Genomic DNA, 20012 nt, shown 5'->3' with positions numbered 1-20012 from the left:
TCTTCCCCCCTCTTCTCCCTCTGACCTCTCACCATTGACCCACCACCACTCCAAGGGCTCTGAACATTCTTCCCTTTGTAGTTCCCCATCTGGTTCCCCCCACCATTCCTCTGCATCCAACCAGTCCATGACACATGGCTGGAATGTGTCCCTGAACTCTGATAATGCTTCTTGCTTGTCTGGGCAGAGGATAGACAAGGGTATGCAAGTGTGTAGAAATGACGTTACTGAGCAAGGTACAAAACTGACATCCAGTGCTCTACCACTTTTGCTTCTAGTCTCAACAGCAACTGCCATGTGGCCCCTGGAAGGCTGCCCAAAGGGGAATGTGTCCCTTGGACTTTAAAAGGTTACCCATCCTTGTACACATAGGAACATTAGAACAGGATGATACACATTGGTGTGGCTTCTGAGTCATTTCCGTTTGGCTAGATACAGAAAACTACCACTGCATTAAAAGCCTCTCCTGCATTCCTTCCCACACCCAACCAATTCTCCATCAATTAACAAGAAAATAACTTGCATTCAAAAGTGTAAAAATGGAGAGAAAATTTCAATGAAATTCTCATAGGCAGGGAGAATAATTTTCCGTATACTTACTTTTGATGTGCCTAAGGGTTATTTGTTACTGTCCATTTGTCAGGAATGAGCCAGCTCCAAGGGGAACTTTACAGCCAGCTGCAGAATACGGGCAGGAATAAAGAGGTTTAGATTTGACGCAGGCTGAGCAGAGGCCAGAGCTGCCACGGTCGACTCCTCCTGACCTTGGATGGCTGGTTGCCAAGGGAACAACTGAGAGCGGGCTGGAACACAGCCAAAGCTCTCAGGAAGCTCAAACAGGTGCGAACAGACACAGAGACAGTCTTTCGTAACAGGGAGAGGTTGGAGCTGATCCAATAAGTCCAAAGAGTCGGAGAATGGGAGGGCTGCTGGACAGGAAGCGAAACAAAAGATGTAAGGGGCGAAGGGTCAATATCTTCTGTAGGAACTGGAAGGAGTCTTCAGTAGGGTCATCTTGAGTGATAATGTCGGCGGCTTTGTTAGAGCCGTACGGAGCTATTTGTTAGTTTTTGCAATAAATCCTCCTTTTTAATTACCTACATTTACTGTGTTATCAAGCTGGGAACCTGGACTCCTGACACCATTCTTACATTCTAGAAATCATCTCGCTCTGCAGCCTTTCTGGCTGCCCAAGGGAAGATTTCATGAAATGTCCCATCCCGTCCCCGTCCCCCCACTAGGCTTTTTCATTTCAGGAAGTATGGACAGTCAGGGTGCTGGTGAAATGTTTACTGGAAAGCAAATTATACCGCCATGAAAACTGAATTGTGACTGACAATCAAGTGCTGGTGAAATGTTTACTGGAAAGCAAATTATACCGCCATGAAAACTGAATTGTGACTGACTACACTGTTGGCATTGCAAGGATGTCTGTAAACGTGACATAAAGGCTGGCGTTATTAACCCCACACTATGGGAATCCCTTGCAGATGATAGTAGTGCCTGGTAAGATCATGCATTTGTAGCAATGACAAGAGGAGGAATGCCTGCTGGGAGGAGCACAGAGAGAAGAAATGCCACAGTGTACCCGATGCAGCAAAACCCTTCATCTGCCCCACCTAAAATAAACCCCCCCAAAATGCCCACTCTTGAGTTGTCTCTCGAGACAGACGGGTGCCAACACACAATACTTTTTGTATTTGTCTCTGACCTCAGTGCTTACCATCCCCAATGGTTTGAGAAAGAGGTATAGCTAGGTGGTAGAGCCTCTGCTATGCATGCAGAGGGCCTCAGGTTCAATCTCCGGCATCTCCAGGTAAAGCTGGAAATGTCCCATCTGAAACCCCAGAAAGCAGCCACCAGTATAGATAATACTGAGCTAGATAGAGCAATGGTCTGATTCAATATAAGGCAGCTTCTTCTGTTCCTAAGGCAAGCAATATTATTAAATCAGTTAAAGAAGGGCCAAAGGCTGGCATTAAGGGAAAAAAATTCAAGGGTTAGTTGGAGTTAATTGAGTTTAATTGTATGATGGCTCTACAAATTAGTCATTTTGAAGACTGGGAGTCCAAGATGGAATCATGCTTTTGAAAGGGGGGAGTGCATTCATCATCCTGCTCAGATTGAGCAAGAGCAGGTTGCATTTGCAGGCTAGGGGAAAAAGAGGGGAAGGAGGAGGAGAGTCTGGAAAGCATGTGCGCAGCCCTGAATAAATGCACTAACTGTTTTAGTGCAGTGACCTCTCTCTGCTTGCAGGAGTGTAATGAGCAAGGAGAGCTCTATCTGGGGAACTTTGCCCAGAGAGTCAAGGCATCAGTACGTTCTTTAACTTGCAGTCCTATGGATGCAATAACATTTCTCGTGGCCATGCAATGGATGGATGGGTGGTACCCTGAAGGAAAAGAAAACCGCTGAGCTTCTTCCACATCAGCAAAGCAAGCTTGCTAGGCTGGCTCTGAAATAGACAAAGATCAAGCTAAATATCTGTGGAGTGGGGAGGAGGGAAAGAGGGACAACTGCCTTGCAGCAATGTATTTGTGCAAGACAAGGGCATTCTGTCTACCTGATAAGGCATTCAGCACATTTCCCCCAAGGGGCAGAGAACATGGGGTTTGCTTCCATTTTAGCTTCACAAGAACTCTGTGAGGCAGGTTAGGTTGAAGAGACCATGACCTGGCCCAAGGCCACGCAGCAAGCTAAAAGGCCAAGCAAGGTGTTTCAACCCAGATAGCTCAGTCCATATCATGGTCCTGGGCCAAGACTTCTCAGAGACAACCATGACTCTGAAGAGGAGATGGATCCCTCCCCAGTCAGTTCCATGTGGGTCTGTGGATAATGGAACTTCTCTTGAGCCCCAGACTGCTTCCAGGGTGGCTAGTCTAGAGACTCCTTGGCAGACCAAGAGAGTCCCGAGGAGGAACCCTCAGAGCTGGGAATCCTATGATTCCAGAACTAACCAATGGTTGCAGAAGACAGCACCAACCTTTTAACCAGCCAGGAGGTAGCACTTAGTTGGCAGGAACTCTAGTTAGCACCTACCTAGTCCTGCCATAAAACTCAGCCAGTTGCTCCAGGACCTCGCTGAGAAAACTTGGATGTTTGAATTGACTACTATCCCAGCCTCCCACCCTCATGTACGTTTGCGCCCTTGAACACGGAACAGTGGTCCTCAGGAGAACATAGCTATTCCTGTACCAAGAGACTGATAAATATCTACTATCTACTACAACCAATAAAGGAGCGACCATAAAACCCAAACTTGAGGGGCAACATAATAACCTTGCTGAATTAGAGGATTCCATAGAGTGTCTCCTTAACTAGCAAGAAAAGGGCAAGGAATATGGAGAATTCTCTTGCAATGCCCACTTCCAATCTTATTGGTTGCCTCTTCAGGGCTGTACACCACGTTGATATTATGTCTGCATACAGATGGACACTATTAGGATCAAGATGGAAGAGTGAACCTTTCAAAAATGGTGCTGATTTTAATCACTTATGTCAAAACATCACTGATTTTAACCACAGATTTCAAAATGCCAGTAGTTTTTCAGTTTCTTAAAATTCACAAGCAATGCAGTCGTATCTTGCTTTTCAAGCGCCTTGTGACTCGAATGTTTTGGCTCCTGAATGCCGCAAACCCAGAAGTGAGTGTTGCGGTTTGCAAACTTTTTTTAGAAACCTAACGTCCGACACGGCTTCCACAGTTTTGCTTGAGTGCAGGAAGCCCCTGGAGCCAATCGAAAACCACACCTTGGTTTTCAAACGTTTTCAGAAGTGGAAATGGACTTCCAGAATGAATTCTGTTTGAGAACCAAGGTACGACTGTACCGGGTATGAGGCAGCTTTAGCATAAGTGGGCAGCTTATAAATATTTTTATAAATATATTTTTTTAAAAAATACCACAGAGTGAATACGTTGCTGGAGCAGAGAATTCTGTGCCAGCTGTGCCATCCTCGATGCCCTGTGGAGCCGGTGATGACTAGCACCTACCCTTTCCATATAATCTGCCTCCCCTCAGGGTTGCCCTTTTCACAGCAGGATGCTGAAGAAGCAAAAGGTATTGTGGCATCAGGGCAAACTGTAAGCGATCAGATCTCCTGACTATATATATATATATATATATATATATACCACAAAATGTTAAAGCAGCCTTGGAAGGCTACTTGTCTTTCTACCAGCAGGACCAAAACAGCTGAAGGGCTGATTTTGATCAGAAAAGCAGCATTGGGGGGTGGGGGAGGAATTAAACCCTCCTCTCTCACAACGCTGCTGTCCTGATCCAGCTTATGGCTGCATTAAAGGAAAACAAAGAAAAAATTTGGAGATCAGATCATAGATCTCACATGGGCCATATAAGCATAGGGGGAATATTGCATTGGTTTTCTTGGTCAGAATGCTAGTGCTTCTGTCCCATTTTTTAATGTTCCTTTCACACTGCAGTCCCTATTTGTCTTACGGAACTGTGGCTTTCCCCCGATATGTCCTGGCATGTCATGCTAAATATCATTCACACCAATGGACGTCAAACATCAGTGCTCCAACCCTTTCCGCACATGCGTGCTTCTACCCCTCCAGGATCTCCCCCATGAAAACAACAGGGGAAAACTGTGTGCCAGTATATGGCCCCTATTTACTCCTGATATTTTCTGGGTCAAGGGGGCTGCAAATAGGGTTGTTTTTTTCTGAGATCAAATAAATGAGAGTGAAACAAGTGCTATCTGCCCCAGTGGCGTAGCGTGGGGGGTGCAGGGGGGGCCGGACGCACCGAGCGCAACATCTGGGGGTTAGGGTTAGGGGGCGCAAATCCACGGGTTAGGGGGCGCAAATTACTTGCCTTGCCCCGGGTGCTGACAACCCACGCTACGCCACTGATCTGCCCCTTAGTTTTCCAGAATAAACTGCCAAGTGAATGCAGCCACTGAGTCAGACTATTGGACCATATAGCATATTTATTGGACCAGCGATGGGGAACCTGTGGCTCTCTAGATGTTGTAGACTACCAACTCCCATCATCCCTGACCTCTGGGCATGCTAGCTTGAACCGATGACATCCTACAACATCTGGAGGACCACAGATTCCCCATCCCTGGTCTACACTGGCTGGCGGTGGCTCTCAGGGATTCCAGACAAGAGTCCTTCCCAGCCCTACCTGGGTGATGCATGTAAAGTTTGTGTTCGGCTTCGCAGACCTACCTGGAGAGGCTGGGGGACATACCTGGGATCTTCTGCATACATAGCCTGTGTTGTAACACTGAGCTGCGGCCTCTTCTCCAGTCTGCCAGTCAAGTCACATCTAGCTTGTCCCAAAGCAGTCAGCATGAATGTAAGACTTCCACTGGCTGCAGTATGCAATGAGATTTCCACATGGACAGTGCGGCGCAAAACTCACAGGCTCAGAAGGTGCACCCAAGTCTCATGCATGAGAATAACGATGCTGCTATTAAGCTAGGCATTTATTTCCTCAGCCTTAAAACTCAGCGGCCATTTATAGCATTATTTGTCCCATCTGCACACTTGGGAGAAGAAGAAGAAGAAAACCAACTCGTTAGTTAATGGTATGATTTATTTATTATTTATTCAATGATATATGTAGAGCCTATAGCTTTAACAGCTCTAATGACAACTCTTCCAAAAACAGAAACAACATGAAAAGGATGCACATGAATAATTAAAATCTCGCCTCGTTCCCTGAAAAGAGAGCTAAAAGTCATGGGCTCCTCTCTCTTTTGCTTTCGTTCCCCTACCAAGAAGAAAGGATAAACTGCCACCAGCTAAATGCTAGCCTAGTGAGAACAGGCATATAAATCACCACCAGCATCACCAGAGATGCAGCAACTTTTGCATAAATTTCAGAGAGCATTGCAGCACCAAGGTGGGGAGGGGGAATGAACCACTCATAGTTTTGCAAAAGGGAGGCAAACTCAGAAGCAACCAGGAATGGATTAGGATCCCAGGCTATTGGATTTCTCAGATCACATGCAACCAGCAGAAGCTGGCGCAACTGGGACTGGTAAGGTGGAAGGGAGGGAGACCAACAGTAGGTGGAGCCAGAGCCAATGACAGGCAGAGAGCCACGTACCGTATTTTTCGCTCCATAAGACGCACTTTTCCCCTCCTAAAAAGTAAGGGGAAATGTGTGTGCATCTTATGGAGCGAATGCAGGGGGGAGGCAGGCAGGAAAAGCCCCCAAGAGCCGCACACAAGTTCCGTGCGGCTCTTGCGGGCTTTTCCCCAGGAAGGAGAAGGGACTGACGCAGCCCGTCAGTCCCTTCTCCCTCCTCGTAGAAAAGCCTGCAGGAGCCACGTGCTGCTTAAAGGGTGTGCGGCTCCTGTGGGCTTTTGCGGGAGGTGGGGGTATTGCCAGAGCCGTGTGCCGGGAGAGGCTGCGCGTGGCTATGGCAGAAGCCAAGACAGCAAGCGGGATGGATCCTGCTCACTGTCTTGGCTTCTTTGCTCTTTGAGGCTGGGGGGGGGGATAAGATTTTTTTCTTGATTTCCCCCTCTAAAAACTAGGTGCACTTTATGGTCCAGTACGCCTTATGGTGCGAAAAATACGGTAATTCTAGTTGCGTCTCCATTCTCCTCCCTACTGAGTTGCACAAGGGGCAACACTGAGAATAAGGAGGAGGAAGCAGACAAGCAGAGCTGACACTCTGGTTGCAAGAGGGTAGCTGGCTGAGGTTGGTGGGGCACTGCCCCATTTGCCCCAAAAAACCAACTTCCACTGCAAATTCAAATGTCCAGGTGACACAAAGCCATCAAGGAACTGTGTGCACTTTGAAGGACTGGATTTAGAGAACAATTCAAAGCTATCTTTGGCGATTTGGAAAAGAAGTAGAAACAAGGAATACTGTAATCAGTGTAACTGAAATCCAATAATACGTATTCCATGTGTTGTTTTTATCTTATGTTCATGGCGTTAATAGCTGAAAACCAATAAAATACATATTTAGTGGGGGGAATGAGGAATACCTGATTTAAGTATTAGCTTGCTTGCTTGAGGGTAAAGTGGGAGTTGCACTGATCCAAATCTTCGCTGGATTCCTGGAGTATCCAAAGTCCTCAATAAGAATATGTCTCCCATCCTTTACTTTTTAAATTTGGATTTCCTTCCTCCAGGTTTCCTTCTATTTTGACTGCTGTGCTGTATTTTGAAGGTGTTAATCCAACAGCCCGGGGCTACAAATGACAAATCTCCTTTAAAAATTAAAAGAAATATTGGGTCATGCATGCGTTCATCGTGCCTTGCTTCACAATGCTCAAGAGGAGAGGGGGAGAGAGAGAGAAGCAAATTCCAAAAGCAGACAGTGAAAGATGTTGTTCTTAAGGTGTTTTAGCAAATCCTGCCCATTTTTCTACAGGTTAGTGTTATTGATCACTGACACCGAAGGGTCTGACACATAATCAATAGGCCTTGTGACCCACACCATTTGTGCCATGGTCTGTAGGAGCTCTAGAAACAAGGATGGGGGGAAAGGGGGGGGGAATAGAGCTCCTCTTATAGCTTTCCATTTCCTCCGGGAAACTACTTCTACTCAAAAAATAGTTTTAAAGGCAGGTTTATGATGACATTAGCCAGAGGCAGGGGACCCTTTTCAGCCTAAGACCGTGTTCCAGAAGTGGGCAGGGCCAGAAGTCAAAGTGGGCGGAGCAAAGAATGTAAATTTTACCTTTGCACAGTAAGCTTGTTTCTACACACTGACATGCCCTTCTCTGTCCTCCACCCAGGGAAATATCAGAGTTCAAATATATATACATTTCAGCCAGGCAAAAGCACTCAAGGAGGGTGCAAAGCAGGTCCAGATAGGGGTATGGCTTGAGGAGAGTCCCAAGGGCCAGATGTAGAAGCTTGGAGGGCCAGATTCAGGTCCCAGGTCTGAGGTTCCCCCATCCCTGTCCTACATCTGCTAAAGTGAGCTTGAACCCACAAAAGCTTAAAAGGTAAAGGGCAAAGGGACCCCTGACCATTAGGTTCAGTTGTGACCGACTGGGGTTGCAGCGCTCATCTCGCTTTATTGGCTGAGGGAGCTGGCGTACAGCTTCCGGGTCATGTGGCTAGTATGACTAAGCTGCTTCTGGCGAACCAGAGCAGCGCACGGAAACGCCGTTTACCTTCCCGCTGGAGCGGTACCTATTTATCTACTTGCACTTTGACGTGCTTTCAAACTGCTAGGTTGGCAGGAGCTGGGACCGAACAGCAGCAGCTCACCCCATCGCGGGGATTCGAACCGCCAACCTTCTGATCGGCAAGTCCTAGGCTGCTAGCATAAATTCGTTAGGCCTTAAGGTGCCACACGAAACTATTGGATTGTGCTTGCTGCAAGGCTACATTCACACCATGCATTTCAGGCACTATGATACCATTTTAAACAGTCACGGCTTCCCCCAGAGGATTCTGGGAGCTGTAGTTTGTTAAAGGTGCTGGGAGCTGTTTGGAGACCCCTCGTAGAGCGACAGTTTCCAGAGTGGTTTAACAATCAATCCAACTTCACAGGGACCTCTGGGAAGTGTAGTTCTGTGAGGGGGGGAATGGGTCGCTTAGCAACTCTCAGCCCCCTTAACAAACCACAGCTCCCGGAATTTGTGAGGGGGAAAATGGATCTCCTAGCAGCTCTCTGTCCGCTTAACAAACTACAGCTCAGGTTTGCATGGGCCCTGTGCAAGGTGAGCTCTGTCCCTACCCCAAAATGAGTTTACCAGGGGATGGGGGAGCAGATGGGAATAGCTGGCAGTATTGAGTGTTGTGAAGAGAAGCATTGTGGGAAGCAGCTCTGGCCAGCCAACATCTCCATCACCCCAGGGTGCCTCTCAGAGGCATTCTGGGAAAATGAAGGTGGGGATTATTGTTGCAGTTGCTTTTCCCAAGCTGTTTCTTCACAGTACCTGGCTGAGCACTGCCATTCTTAATTCTTATTTAGGGCCACAAGCAACTGGAGTCGGCCACAATGTACCTTTGGCCATCACATCAGGTAGCAAAAGATCTTGGGTGACTGAAAACTGGCAAGATCTCTGTAACCTCACTTCCGGAAACAGTCTGCAATGCAGCTGTGGTAGTTCCCAGCACCCAAACAGCACCTTGGATACAGAACTCTGCATCTTCTGGGTTGTGATGCTCCCGTTTGAACACCAGGCGCATTGTGGCAGTTGTGAAAAAGCAGCTTTGGGTGGAGACCACAATTTCTATTTATTACACCAAAGAAATTTTGAGCATGCAGCATGTGAGTGAAAAAACACCCTGGGAAGCGAAGGGGAAAAGTTCATGGCCTCTGTTTAAGGTGAATTTTTGAGGGGGGCCGAATGGTGGATTGAATGTCCAAGGGAAGAGCAACACTGCCACCTTGTGTTCAAACTAAGAATGGCTTCCTTCTTGTCCAACACGTTTAGGGGCATCCGAGATCAATGTTTCAGGACAAGGAATCTTTTTGAGATAATGAATGTGTGATCTTGGCTGATCCAAGGTCACATTAAATTAATGCAGTCTTCAAAGCTTTTTGCGGTGATACAATTAATGATTTGCCGCCATACCATTCAAAGAACTAATGACCAAAAAACCTTAAGGGCTTTGACCTACTTAGTTATGGTTTTCAAAAATAACCTCAAAGCAAAACTATCCTTTTTCCTCCCTGACCCAACCCCCTTGCTTTTTTGCCACCCCGGCTCAGGGTTCTTAGATAGGTTTGTCCACCTCTGGCTTCTTCTGTTTTAATCAATATTGGGATGTACATATTGAGTGCATTGCTCATTTGCTGATTAGCAGGCCCTGGTAAGACAGGGCAAGCCCAACCTGTACTTCAGTATAGAGAAAATAACATCATTAATTAGGAAGAGTCCCACTACATTGAACTACAGACATACTTGCATTCATTTTATTTATTTTTTCAGATTCACAAAAGGTTATGGGAGTGTAAAACTTACTAATCCACTACCCCAATTCTCCCATATCCGAGGCGTTTATCCTTCCCTTCGCCTACAAGGTATTTAAAGGTCGCCTGGATCTTTGCTAACAATCAGGAAGGCTTAAAAGACTAATAAAGTCCAAGACTTGCTTCTGTCTACCATTATCTAATTCTTTCAGCGCAAGTGACCCATCCATTGATCCTAAATTACATTCCTTAATTGGGGAGAGTGGGGCCGGGGGGAGGGAGAGGAGAAAGTTGATGCTACACATTGGTTACAACAGCTTTTCAAAGCCCGCTGACTACAGACAATTACTCCTGGTTTTTTTAAAAAAGTTGAGATCAGATATTTGGTGGCTGTAGCTTGGAGGCCTGCTGTCTACCTACGATCAAGGCCACACAGACTTGGGGAAACTGAGCGGTTGAGGAACCAACCAAACCACTCAAATATAAACAGGTGTGCTGCGAGAAAAATGCACTACAAGACAAATCACGCAGAGATACGGCAACTATGTGCCTTGATGCAACAATGCTTTGAGGGTGGGAAGGTGAACGCTGCAGATTGTAAGGTTGTGCCTTGGCAAGAGGGAAGTGGGAAGAGGAAAGGGATCATGCTCATGGCACATGAGATGCTTTGGGTGCTACATCAGAAGCAAGAAATCCAAAACATGGATTGTGCTCCGCTGGCTCCCCAAAGATCTGGGAAGGGGGGTTCAGATATGGCACACTCATGCACTCACTTACCTTGGGAGATACAAAATATGTGCAACTGTGAAGCTTCCTACAGTGCATCTTGGATGTTGCATGTATGCCGGAACGGTGCCTCTACTGAGGCAGGAAATTTGAAACTTGAGTCCGTTGCACTGTGCCGGCTCCCAGAATCTTGGGATGGTAAGTGGTGCAGAAATACAGTAAGCCCCTTCAGAAGAGGTTGAAAATGCAATTGTGAATTTTCTCATGGTGCCATCTTGGATGCTCTGTGCACACGTGAACAGTGGTGCTACTGAGGTGGCAGGCCCACTGCTACCACCCCTTCCCTCCACGGCCAGTGCCTAACTTCACCTCTCTTCAGAGGCAGGCCTGCCATTGCACGTTTGCAACTCTGTACCGGAGCAAAACCACAGCTCTACTGGTAGAGCGCATGCCTCGCCAGCTCAAGTTCCCAGGCTCAGTCCCTGGCATTTCAGGTAGGACTTGGCCAAACTCTGGAGAGTGGCAGTTCATCACTGCAGACAATACCAAGCTAGATGGAGCAGTAGTCTGCCTCAGTAGAAGGCTGAGCATCTGAATCATCTCTATGACCCCAGAGGGAAAATAATAACAGTGCAATTTTATACTGGCCATGTATCAGGCAGAACACATTGCTTCTTTGCTTTTTTGTTTTGCTGAGAGCTTGCAAACTTCACAGCCTAACCTTCTCGCCCTTCCACATAAGGCCTCTTGGCCAATCTTCAAAATGTTGCATTTGACTGTCCAGGAAAATCTTGCCTCCCTGAGCAGGTGCTGCTAATGCCTTTGATGTTTGAACCATGAAGGGCAGGCCACGCTAAATACCATCTTAAAGACCCTTCTGATGTCTACAGGGAGAGGGATTCCTTCCTGACCTTTTCTCTTGGAGCCGCCTGGGCGTATTTTGTTCTGCATTTCCCGATAGCCCCTCCTCACCATTTCGTGGGCACCCAGGAGGTCGCGGTAACAGAGGTATCTTGTGCCAAAGGGCTCTGGAGCCCTCTGAGCAAAGCATTCAAATAAAGATATTTGTGCTCGTGACATAGGTCAGGCCAGGACAATACGCAGCTCTCAGTTCCACTGATTTCCCCCCGCCGCCAGTGACCTCAGCAGAGCTAGAAGAAAAGAAGCATTTCAAGCAGCCTTGCAGCAGATGGGCTAGGAAGGCAGCAAGAGAAAATAAAGAGCTTGGATAGAAGGAGGAGACTGAAGCAGCCCCAGAATTTGGGGACACTTTGAGATTCCAGAGAATCCTCTCTCTCCTCATATTGTGAAAATCTGGGCAGGGGGGTGGACAGTTGCTTCAGATTCAATCTCGGTTAAGCAATTCAACCGAAAAGTTTCAAAAGCAAAAGGATACAGCATGAAGAATTTCTAAACGGTAAATTAGCCAGTCTAAATAATCCTGTTAGGCGGCTTTATATTTCGGGGGACATGCAGTTCCCCCATCTCTTTGGAGAGGTAGCTTAAAGCTTGGGAGGGGATTACTGTCTCCATACAGGGAGGTTTATGGGCATGTCATGCATCTGTATTTTCCAAAGGCAGCGTGGAACTAATGCTGTTAACAGCAGGTCAGTCTGCCCAAACAGAGGGCAGGAATACCGGCCAGCTTCTGGTTTCTCGCAGGTCAGAAACCTTTAACACTGGCTGCTCCGACAAGATGGAGCCATTGATCTACCAAATGCACAGGTGTATATTTTACTGCAGTCAAGCATGGGGTAATTATATAAATATATATAACACAGAGCTACACATTTCAAGGAAACGTTTTCCCCACAGCTATTTTGCTATGCTGCTATCTTAATGTCACAATCAAAGAAAGAACATTTTGTGCCATGATTAGTGACAATAAAAACTCATTTCACGGGGGGTAAGGCTATCGTTGGTTACCAACCACAATGGCTGCGTTCTACCACCACTGTCAGCCGCAGTACGCCTCTGAATACGAATTTCTGTGAGTTGCAAGTGGGGAAGTGTGCTGTTGCACTCATGCCCTGCTTGAAGGCTTCATGCAAACATCTGGTTGGCCACGGCGGATGAGATGGGGCTGTGGGATCTTCTCAATCCATGTTTACATATTCAGTAACCACACAGCTTGGAGAGCTGGCGTTTAACCAAAGCTAGTGTCAGCAGGCAAGAAGTTGTTTGGCTTAAATGCCCTGGCACAGCCCACTGCTGATGGACCCTCCTGTGAAATACTGACTTTTCTTGTGGGATAATTCTTCAGGCAACAGTCTTCTCCGCACTTAATCCAGAGGAATTCCTGATTTCTTTTTAATGAAGCCAGGAATCCCAACTTATGCCAAGCACCTGCCCCCATCTCTTAACTGCCTAAGGGGTCGGAAAAACGGCACTTACAGGCATCAGTGTGCTTGCCAGTACTTCCTAAGGCATCTATGGAAGGTCTTGGTCAATATCCCTCCAAATGGCCACTATGCACAAGAGACTGTTTGCTCAGACTGCTCAGTTCCTGTTTGCATGGGCTCAACCTCTCCAATGTTGGGTGCTCCTCCTTGAACGTTTCATTGGATGCCAGGATTGGATGCCCACCTTTTCTGAACAGAGGAGTGGTGCAAAGAGCTTGTCTGTGTGAGAGCAAGGGAGGCGGTGGTGGCTTATGTAGGCACCAAAGCAACAATATCATACGTGTGAATCATACATCTAAGGGGAGGGCATTCCAAAGCCTGAGTGTAACTGCAGAGATTGCCCTATCTAGCATTCTTACATACCATTCCTGCTGGAATGATGAGAAGGGCTTCCCCGACCACTCCTAACACTCAGATGGGTCAAGAGGTGCTCCTTGAAGTAAATGGGTCCCATTTAAATAAAAGTTAGTTCTTGAACTGGGCTCAGTGGAGTACAACAAACCAGTGCAGGTCCTGTAGAATTGGGAGTGACCCTGGTAACATGACATTCCAGAAGCTGTAGATGTCTTCAAGGGCAGCCCCACATACAGCACATTACAACAATCCAAATGGGGGGTTACTAGATTATGAGTCACTGTGATCAAGCTATTTTGGTCCAAGAACAACCATAACTGGTGAACTAGGTGGAAGTAGAAACAAGCATTCCATACTACTGAAGCAGGAGATTCTAGCAACATACCTGGATCCAACAGTACCCCCAGCTATGAATGTGCTCATTTAGTGGGAGTGGCCCACACCCAGGGTTAGCCTAACCAATTCCCAGACACGAGCCCCTTTCAGCCACGGTGTCTCCCTCTTCCCTAGATTCATTCTATTGGCGCATATCCAGCAATTTCTGCTTTCTTCCCATTGTTGAAAATGATCCTCACACAAAAACATACCTGGAACACACCTTATGCTTCCATGTTAGGAATATCCCAGTAATGTGTGATCAGAAACATCAGGAAAGGCAATTTGTCCTTGTTTAGCAAGAGATTCCCATTTTGAGAGTTTGTAGGAAAGTGTTGGTGTGGAGGGGGGAGGAATCTCATGTTATCCCCCACCCCGCCAAAAAATCCAAATTGACCAGAGATGTTGGTTGCACTATATAAGATTGGTGCTCCCCACCACAGCTCCTGGGCCCTAAAATGACAGCTCAAACAAGAGCTGAAGGTTCCCCCAGTTGAGGGGAGCACTATTTCCAAACCAGGAAATGCAGAACTCTATTGCTAATATATATATGTCTCCACTTGCAGCTCCTGGCCCAGAAAGCAGGTTCCAAAACAGCGGTGGGGGAAGCTATGGCTTGGTTGCCAAATATCTCCTGCCCCCTGCGCATCTCTAGTTGACCTTTGGGGCTAATACTCCTCGGTGGTTCTACATCATGTCCTCCTCAAGTGCTTTCACATGGCTGGAATGTGTTCTTGAACTGTGATAATGCCTTTTTCTTGTCTGGATGGCGGGGGGCGTGTGTTTATATGTGTTTATATAAATCTGTTTTTTGCATGGCTAGAATGCAGTCAACTATATGGCAGAAAGAGTGACATCTATTAATACTCCACAAGCAGACTTGGTATAAATAATCAAAGGGGTATTTCGGAGTTGGCTGCCTGCTGTTGAGAGACCTCAAAAATCGGTGTCAATAGCTCGCATGGCAGCCTCCTTGATTTCCGTATAATATCATTTGTGCACATTTTGTATGCAGAACGTATCTGTGATTTCACCTTAAGTTCCCAAAGTACAAACACTTTGGCAGCTGGAGCCTTAAACTGAATCTGATTAGCAAATATCAGAGACAAGCTTTCTTTGCCTTCTTGCTTGCATCCCTGCTAAAAAGTTAAGAAAATTACAACAGTGCATGCTTGAACCTTTGGCTCAGAGCTCTCCAGGGCAGTGCTGATTAAGCTGTGTAGTGGCACCATCTTGTGGTGACAGCAAAACATAACATTAGCACATAACACAGTTTTATCTTTTTCTTTTAGCCTGCCTCAAATAAATTATGAGTCATGCTCTGTATTATTGTTTCTTATTGTGTTTCTGTATATATGGCTGTTTCACACACACAACTGGGATGTATAGTGGCTTCCTGCTGTGTATGGAAGACCCTTCACGGCCTAGGACCCGCGTAACTACGGGACCGCCTCTCCTGGTATGCCCCACGGAGGACCTTAAGGTCCATAAACAGCAATACCCTAGAGGTCTCGGGCCCTAAGGAAGTTAGATTAGCCTCAACTAGAGCCAGGGCCTTCTCAACACTGGCTCCGGCCTGGTGGAAAGCTCTGTCTCATGAGACCAGGGCCCTGCGGGATCTGATTTCTGGAACAACAGTGTTGTTCCACCTGGTCTTTGGCTTAGAATCAGTTTGATTCCCTCCCCCTCTTTCTTTTTCCTTTCTCCTCCTGTGAAGAGGCTGCATCCTAATGTTTTAATGTTGTATTTTAATCTTGTTTTTAAATTGTATTTTAATCAACTTGCTTTTATTATTGATTGTTAGCCGCTCTGAGCCCGGTCTTGGCTGCGGAGGGCGGGGTTTAAATAAAATTTATTATTATTATTATTATTATTATTATTATTATTATTATTATTCAACAATCACAGTTGTAAGCAGCAAGATAGATAGATAGATGATAGATAGATGATAGATAGAGATAGATAGATAGATAGATAGATAGATAGATGATAGATGATAGATAGATAGATAGATATAATGCACAGTCTTACAGCGTGTTTGGCCATGAGGCACTTACATGAGGCTGGCAGCAAACCACATAAAGGCTCCAGAGCAGAGTTTGTGGCATTGGGGAAAAAAACAGCAGCAGCTGACATCAAACTCAAAGGATAACTGCATATTTTGGGTGTATGGGGTTCAAAAGCACGTCAAAGCGCAAGTAGATAAATAGGTACTGCTCCAGCAGGAAGGTAACCGGCGTTTCCATGTGCTGCTCTGGTTCGCCAGAAGCGGCTTAGTCATGCTGGCCACATGACCCAGAAGCTGCCTGTGGACAAACGCCAGCTCCCTCAGCCTATAGAGCGAGATGAGCGCGCAACCCCAGAGTCGTTCGCAATTGGACCTAACAGTCAGGGGTACCTTTACCTTTTTAGTACCTCTGGTGGGGGATATGTCATTTTGGGGTAGTTCGGCTCCTAGAAACTGTCAGCATGCAACAGCGGTCACATCCTGGGAAACAGCTTCAATTAGCCAGCTAAAACAAGTGAAAGTAGCCGGTGGGTCTCAAATCCTCGGTGAGTTAGGGACTTCCCCTGCATGTGAAGACAGGCTCTGGCAGATTGATTGGATGAGACCAATAGTGATTCCACGCATGTGCTGTAGAGGAAATTGAGGGGGCTCATCAACCTGGGAAGACAGTCCATCTAGAAACCTCTATTCCAAAACCTCCACTACCTTGTGGCTATACTCATTCATGAGAAAGGCTTCAGGAGTAAACCTTGAGGGAAAATCTGAACCCACTGCTTTGTGAGACATCTTCGGCTAAGGAGTAAATCCTACACAAATCAGGAGTCCCTAGGACGGTTGGATGGTGTCATGTAAGCCTCCTTCTGGCAACTCCTGCAGCCCAGCTGGTGCCAAATGTATTGCTCTGCTTTCCTTTAGATCACATCAGTGAGAACAAGAGAGAAGTCTTGTTGTCTGGGCAGCCCAGGGCCTCCATGCACACCGCTTAGGCTTGTGCCCTGGAGAGGTCACTTTGGTGTGGGTAGCACAGCACAAACAACGTGGGAGGCAGCAGTTACGAGTTGCTGGTCTCTGCAGCCACAACACTGGGGGTGGATGCTGAAGATGTGCAGGTAGAGTCATTGGCGCCAAGGGACTTCCCCTCTGGTACAACAACCCTGCACAGTAGGCTACTTTTACAATCCTCACACTGCAGATGCATAACTTAGAGAAGGGTAGGGCCGCCTAAACAAGTCCATGGCTATGGGAAGATATGAACCAGGGGTCTTCTGTCTCACTGCTTAGTCTTCTACGCTGCCTCATTCATTCACACCTTGTCCTTGTATTGCTTACACTGTACAAAAGTTAGGATGTCACTTTGAACTGCTTAGAGATTCTGTCTTCAGAAGGTTCTCCTTGGCTTGCTCTTTTCTTTGAGCCTTTCCACTGCTGTTTATGAGCTTGATGTTCTTCAGCATATTCTTCACTGTAAGGCTCGGGGTTGAATACCTCTTCTGGGTCATCTTTAAATTCCTCTGCCTCATATGGCAAAGCCTTGTTAGGACTGTGAGCAACTTTCTAAAATAAGACAGACATAAATTCCTACATTACAGATGAAATGTGAAATGGTAAGAGAGATGCAAACGTGCATTTAAAAAACACAGGTTTGGAAAAAATGAACACACAGACAGACACAAACCAACTCATCATGCCATCCCTTTCTTGACTGGTTCACTTTAACACTAATACAGTTAACTCTTAAGTTACAAACCGAATGATCCCTGCTGTTGCACTTCCAACTCAGAGAACCATGAATAATATTGGCCAATTGTTCATGTGTCTCAATTAAAGAAAAGACAAAATGTATCTTAATTACAATAGTCATATAAATCAGTGGCCTAGCACTAAAACCCCAGCCTTAACTGCGGGCGACAAGTTCCCCTGTTCAGGCATCCTGCTAAAATAATCAGGATTTCAGCAGTTATGAAAAACAAGATTATAAAGTAACTAATTCATCAGCGCACCTGATTCATCCGCCCTTCATCTGATTGCCCAGGTTCATCATTTTGAAGCCTCTTCATGTAGCAGCTCACATCCGACTCTAGAGTGGAATAATCCATTTCCCCGGGCAAAATCATAATAGAAGGAGGTTAGTAGCTCTTCCATGGCAACAGGTATTGCGTTTTATTTTATAAAAAGACACACATGCAATTGCAACCACAACCCATATCCAGCTGTGATGACCTGGCCATCTTGTTACATGGTGGACTGACAGAAAGTAAAAGTAGCCTTCTTCAACTTGGCTGGGCTGTCTGGGCTGATAGGAGTTGTAGTCCAAAACATTTGGAGTGAATCAGACTGGGGAAGGCTGAGTTCGAGACTCTCTGTTGCTTAACTTGCAAGCAATTTGCTTGAGCTTCTAAGCAACATATTGACAAATACACACTGTTCATGGTATTAGTTTTGACCTTTAAACCTAAATGTCTTAGGGCCAGGTTACTAAGATAAACCTGCCTGATCTTTAAAATCTGCTTCAGATATCTTCCTCTGCTTCTTCACCTTTAGATATATGGTGACAACTAAGGAAACGTCTTTTCAGGAGTGGCACCTTGTTTGTGCAATACCCTCCCTGGCATTAAGCATCAACATTGTTCTCCTTTCAATGTTAAAGGTAAAGGGACCCCTGGCTGTTAGGTCCAATCGCGGACGACTCTGGGGTTGCAGCGCTCATCTCGCTCTATAGGCCGAGGGAGCCAGCATTTGTCCGCAGACAGCTTCCAGGTCACATGGCTAGCATGACTAAACTGCTTCTGGCGAACCAGAGCAGCGCACGGAAACGCTGCTTACCTTCCCGCCGGAGCGGTACCTATTTATCTACTTGCACTTTGTGCTTTCAAACTGCTAGGTTGGCAGGAGCAGGGACCAAGCAACAGGAACTCACCCCGTCACGGGGATTCGAACCGCCGAGCTTCCGAATGGCAAGCCCGAGGCTCTGTGGTTTAACCCACAGCGCCACCCGCGTCCCATCCTTTAAATGTTAGGTAGGGGGTATATGCTCCTCAGTAGTAGAACCATGCTTTGCATGCAAAATGTCCCATGTTCAATCTGTGGCATCGCAGGCTATGAAAGACTCCAGTTTGAAACCCTGGAAAGTCAGTTACTGAGGAGTTTGCAGATTGTTTTTTTCCCCCCTTTTAATTTACAAGCTCATATATTTCTGCATACCTACAGCCTGCTTGGCTGAATCCCTATCTGATTTGTAGGTGGTGCTGTTTTGCTTCCAAACTGATATGCATTCAACAACTTCAACTCACTGCTTGGTTGTAAACAAGCAAACAAACAAAACGCAAAGCAGTTTGTAAACAGATAAAACAAGAAAATCAAGAAAAAATTGCCTATTTATCTACTTGCACTTCGACGTGCTTTCAAACTGCTAGGTGGGCAGGAGCAGGGACCGAGCAACAGAAGCTCACCCCGTCGCCAGGATTCGAACCGCCGAGCTTCTGATCGGCAAGCCCTAGGCTCTGTGGTTTAACCCACAGCGCCACCCGCGTCCCACAAGCACCTGGGTACGATGGCCTAAACAAGAATGTTTCAAGCAAGGTGCCAGAAAAGAACAGAGTGAAGATGCCTGCTTGTTATCAATATGGGGGTATATCAATTGGCTGTATAATGTGACTATGGCTCATTTATAACTTTTTCCAATAGGCTACTCTCACCAACTGAGGTTATGTGGGATTACTGTTGGAGAGAGGGGGAATCAACTTTCCTAAACAGATTGAATTTTGATTTAACATGTTTATTTAACTTATATTTAGTAAACAACCCCCCCAAATAGTTTTCATGTTAATTTTTCATGGTGTATAAATATTTCAGTGTTTTCACAATAGTTAAAAGTATTTCACCTTTAACATGATTTAATGTGGTTTAAATGTTTTATTCAAAATACAAAGTTTTACCTGGAAATTATTATTTTTGAAAACTTGTAAATATTTTAAGGAAAGATAACTAAATAGCACACACTTTCCTTGTGCCATTTAGCTTTTAAGGGGAAAAATGAAGGGACTGAATACTTAACATACGAATATTAGCATGACTCAACATCTGTGAGCATAGAGCTTGCTAGAGAAAATCACCTTTAAATTTAATTACAACTTTGATTTTAAGTTGACTGTTATTTTATCCATTCCAGTTACTCAATCTGGCTTGTTTTTTATTCATTCATAGTGTTACTTTTTAATTTTATAAAACCATACGTTTCTATAAATGGGAGATTTTCTGCAGAAAAATATAGCAGCAGAAAGATT

At 45.9% G+C, this 20012-nt stretch overlaps 1 protein-coding gene across 7 annotated transcripts in view; it reads right to left on the bottom strand.

Moving 5' to 3' along the window:
• LOC310663798 (protein FAM169B-like) overlaps positions 1-20012 on the bottom strand; it is a 96128-nt gene that overhangs the window by 38844 nt on the left and 37272 nt on the right. For 2 of the 7 annotated variants that reach the window (XM_083412214.1, XM_083412213.1), the window contains 2 exons: positions 17730-17806; positions 16984-17283 (listed from right to left, as the gene is read on the bottom strand). In XM_083412214.1, the coding sequence (XP_083268340.1) occupies positions 17071-17283; positions 17730-17806 (290 nt within the window). In that variant the 3' untranslated portion in view covers positions 16984-17070. Of the gene's footprint in view, positions 1-4875; positions 5515-5550; positions 7199-16983; positions 17284-17729; positions 17807-20012 lie in introns of those variants that run through there. The other 5 variants (XR_014504596.1, XR_014504597.1, XR_014504598.1 and 2 more) reach the window with 5 other exon arrangements.

This window comes from Podarcis tiliguerta (assembly GCF_965153285.1).
Source record: "Podarcis tiliguerta genome assembly, chromosome: 14".
Lineage (NCBI taxonomy): Eukaryota > Metazoa > Chordata > Lepidosauria > Squamata > Lacertidae > Podarcis > Podarcis tiliguerta.
Note: the sequence above shows the minus strand (reverse complement) of the source record. Positions and strands in the feature narration are given on the sequence as shown.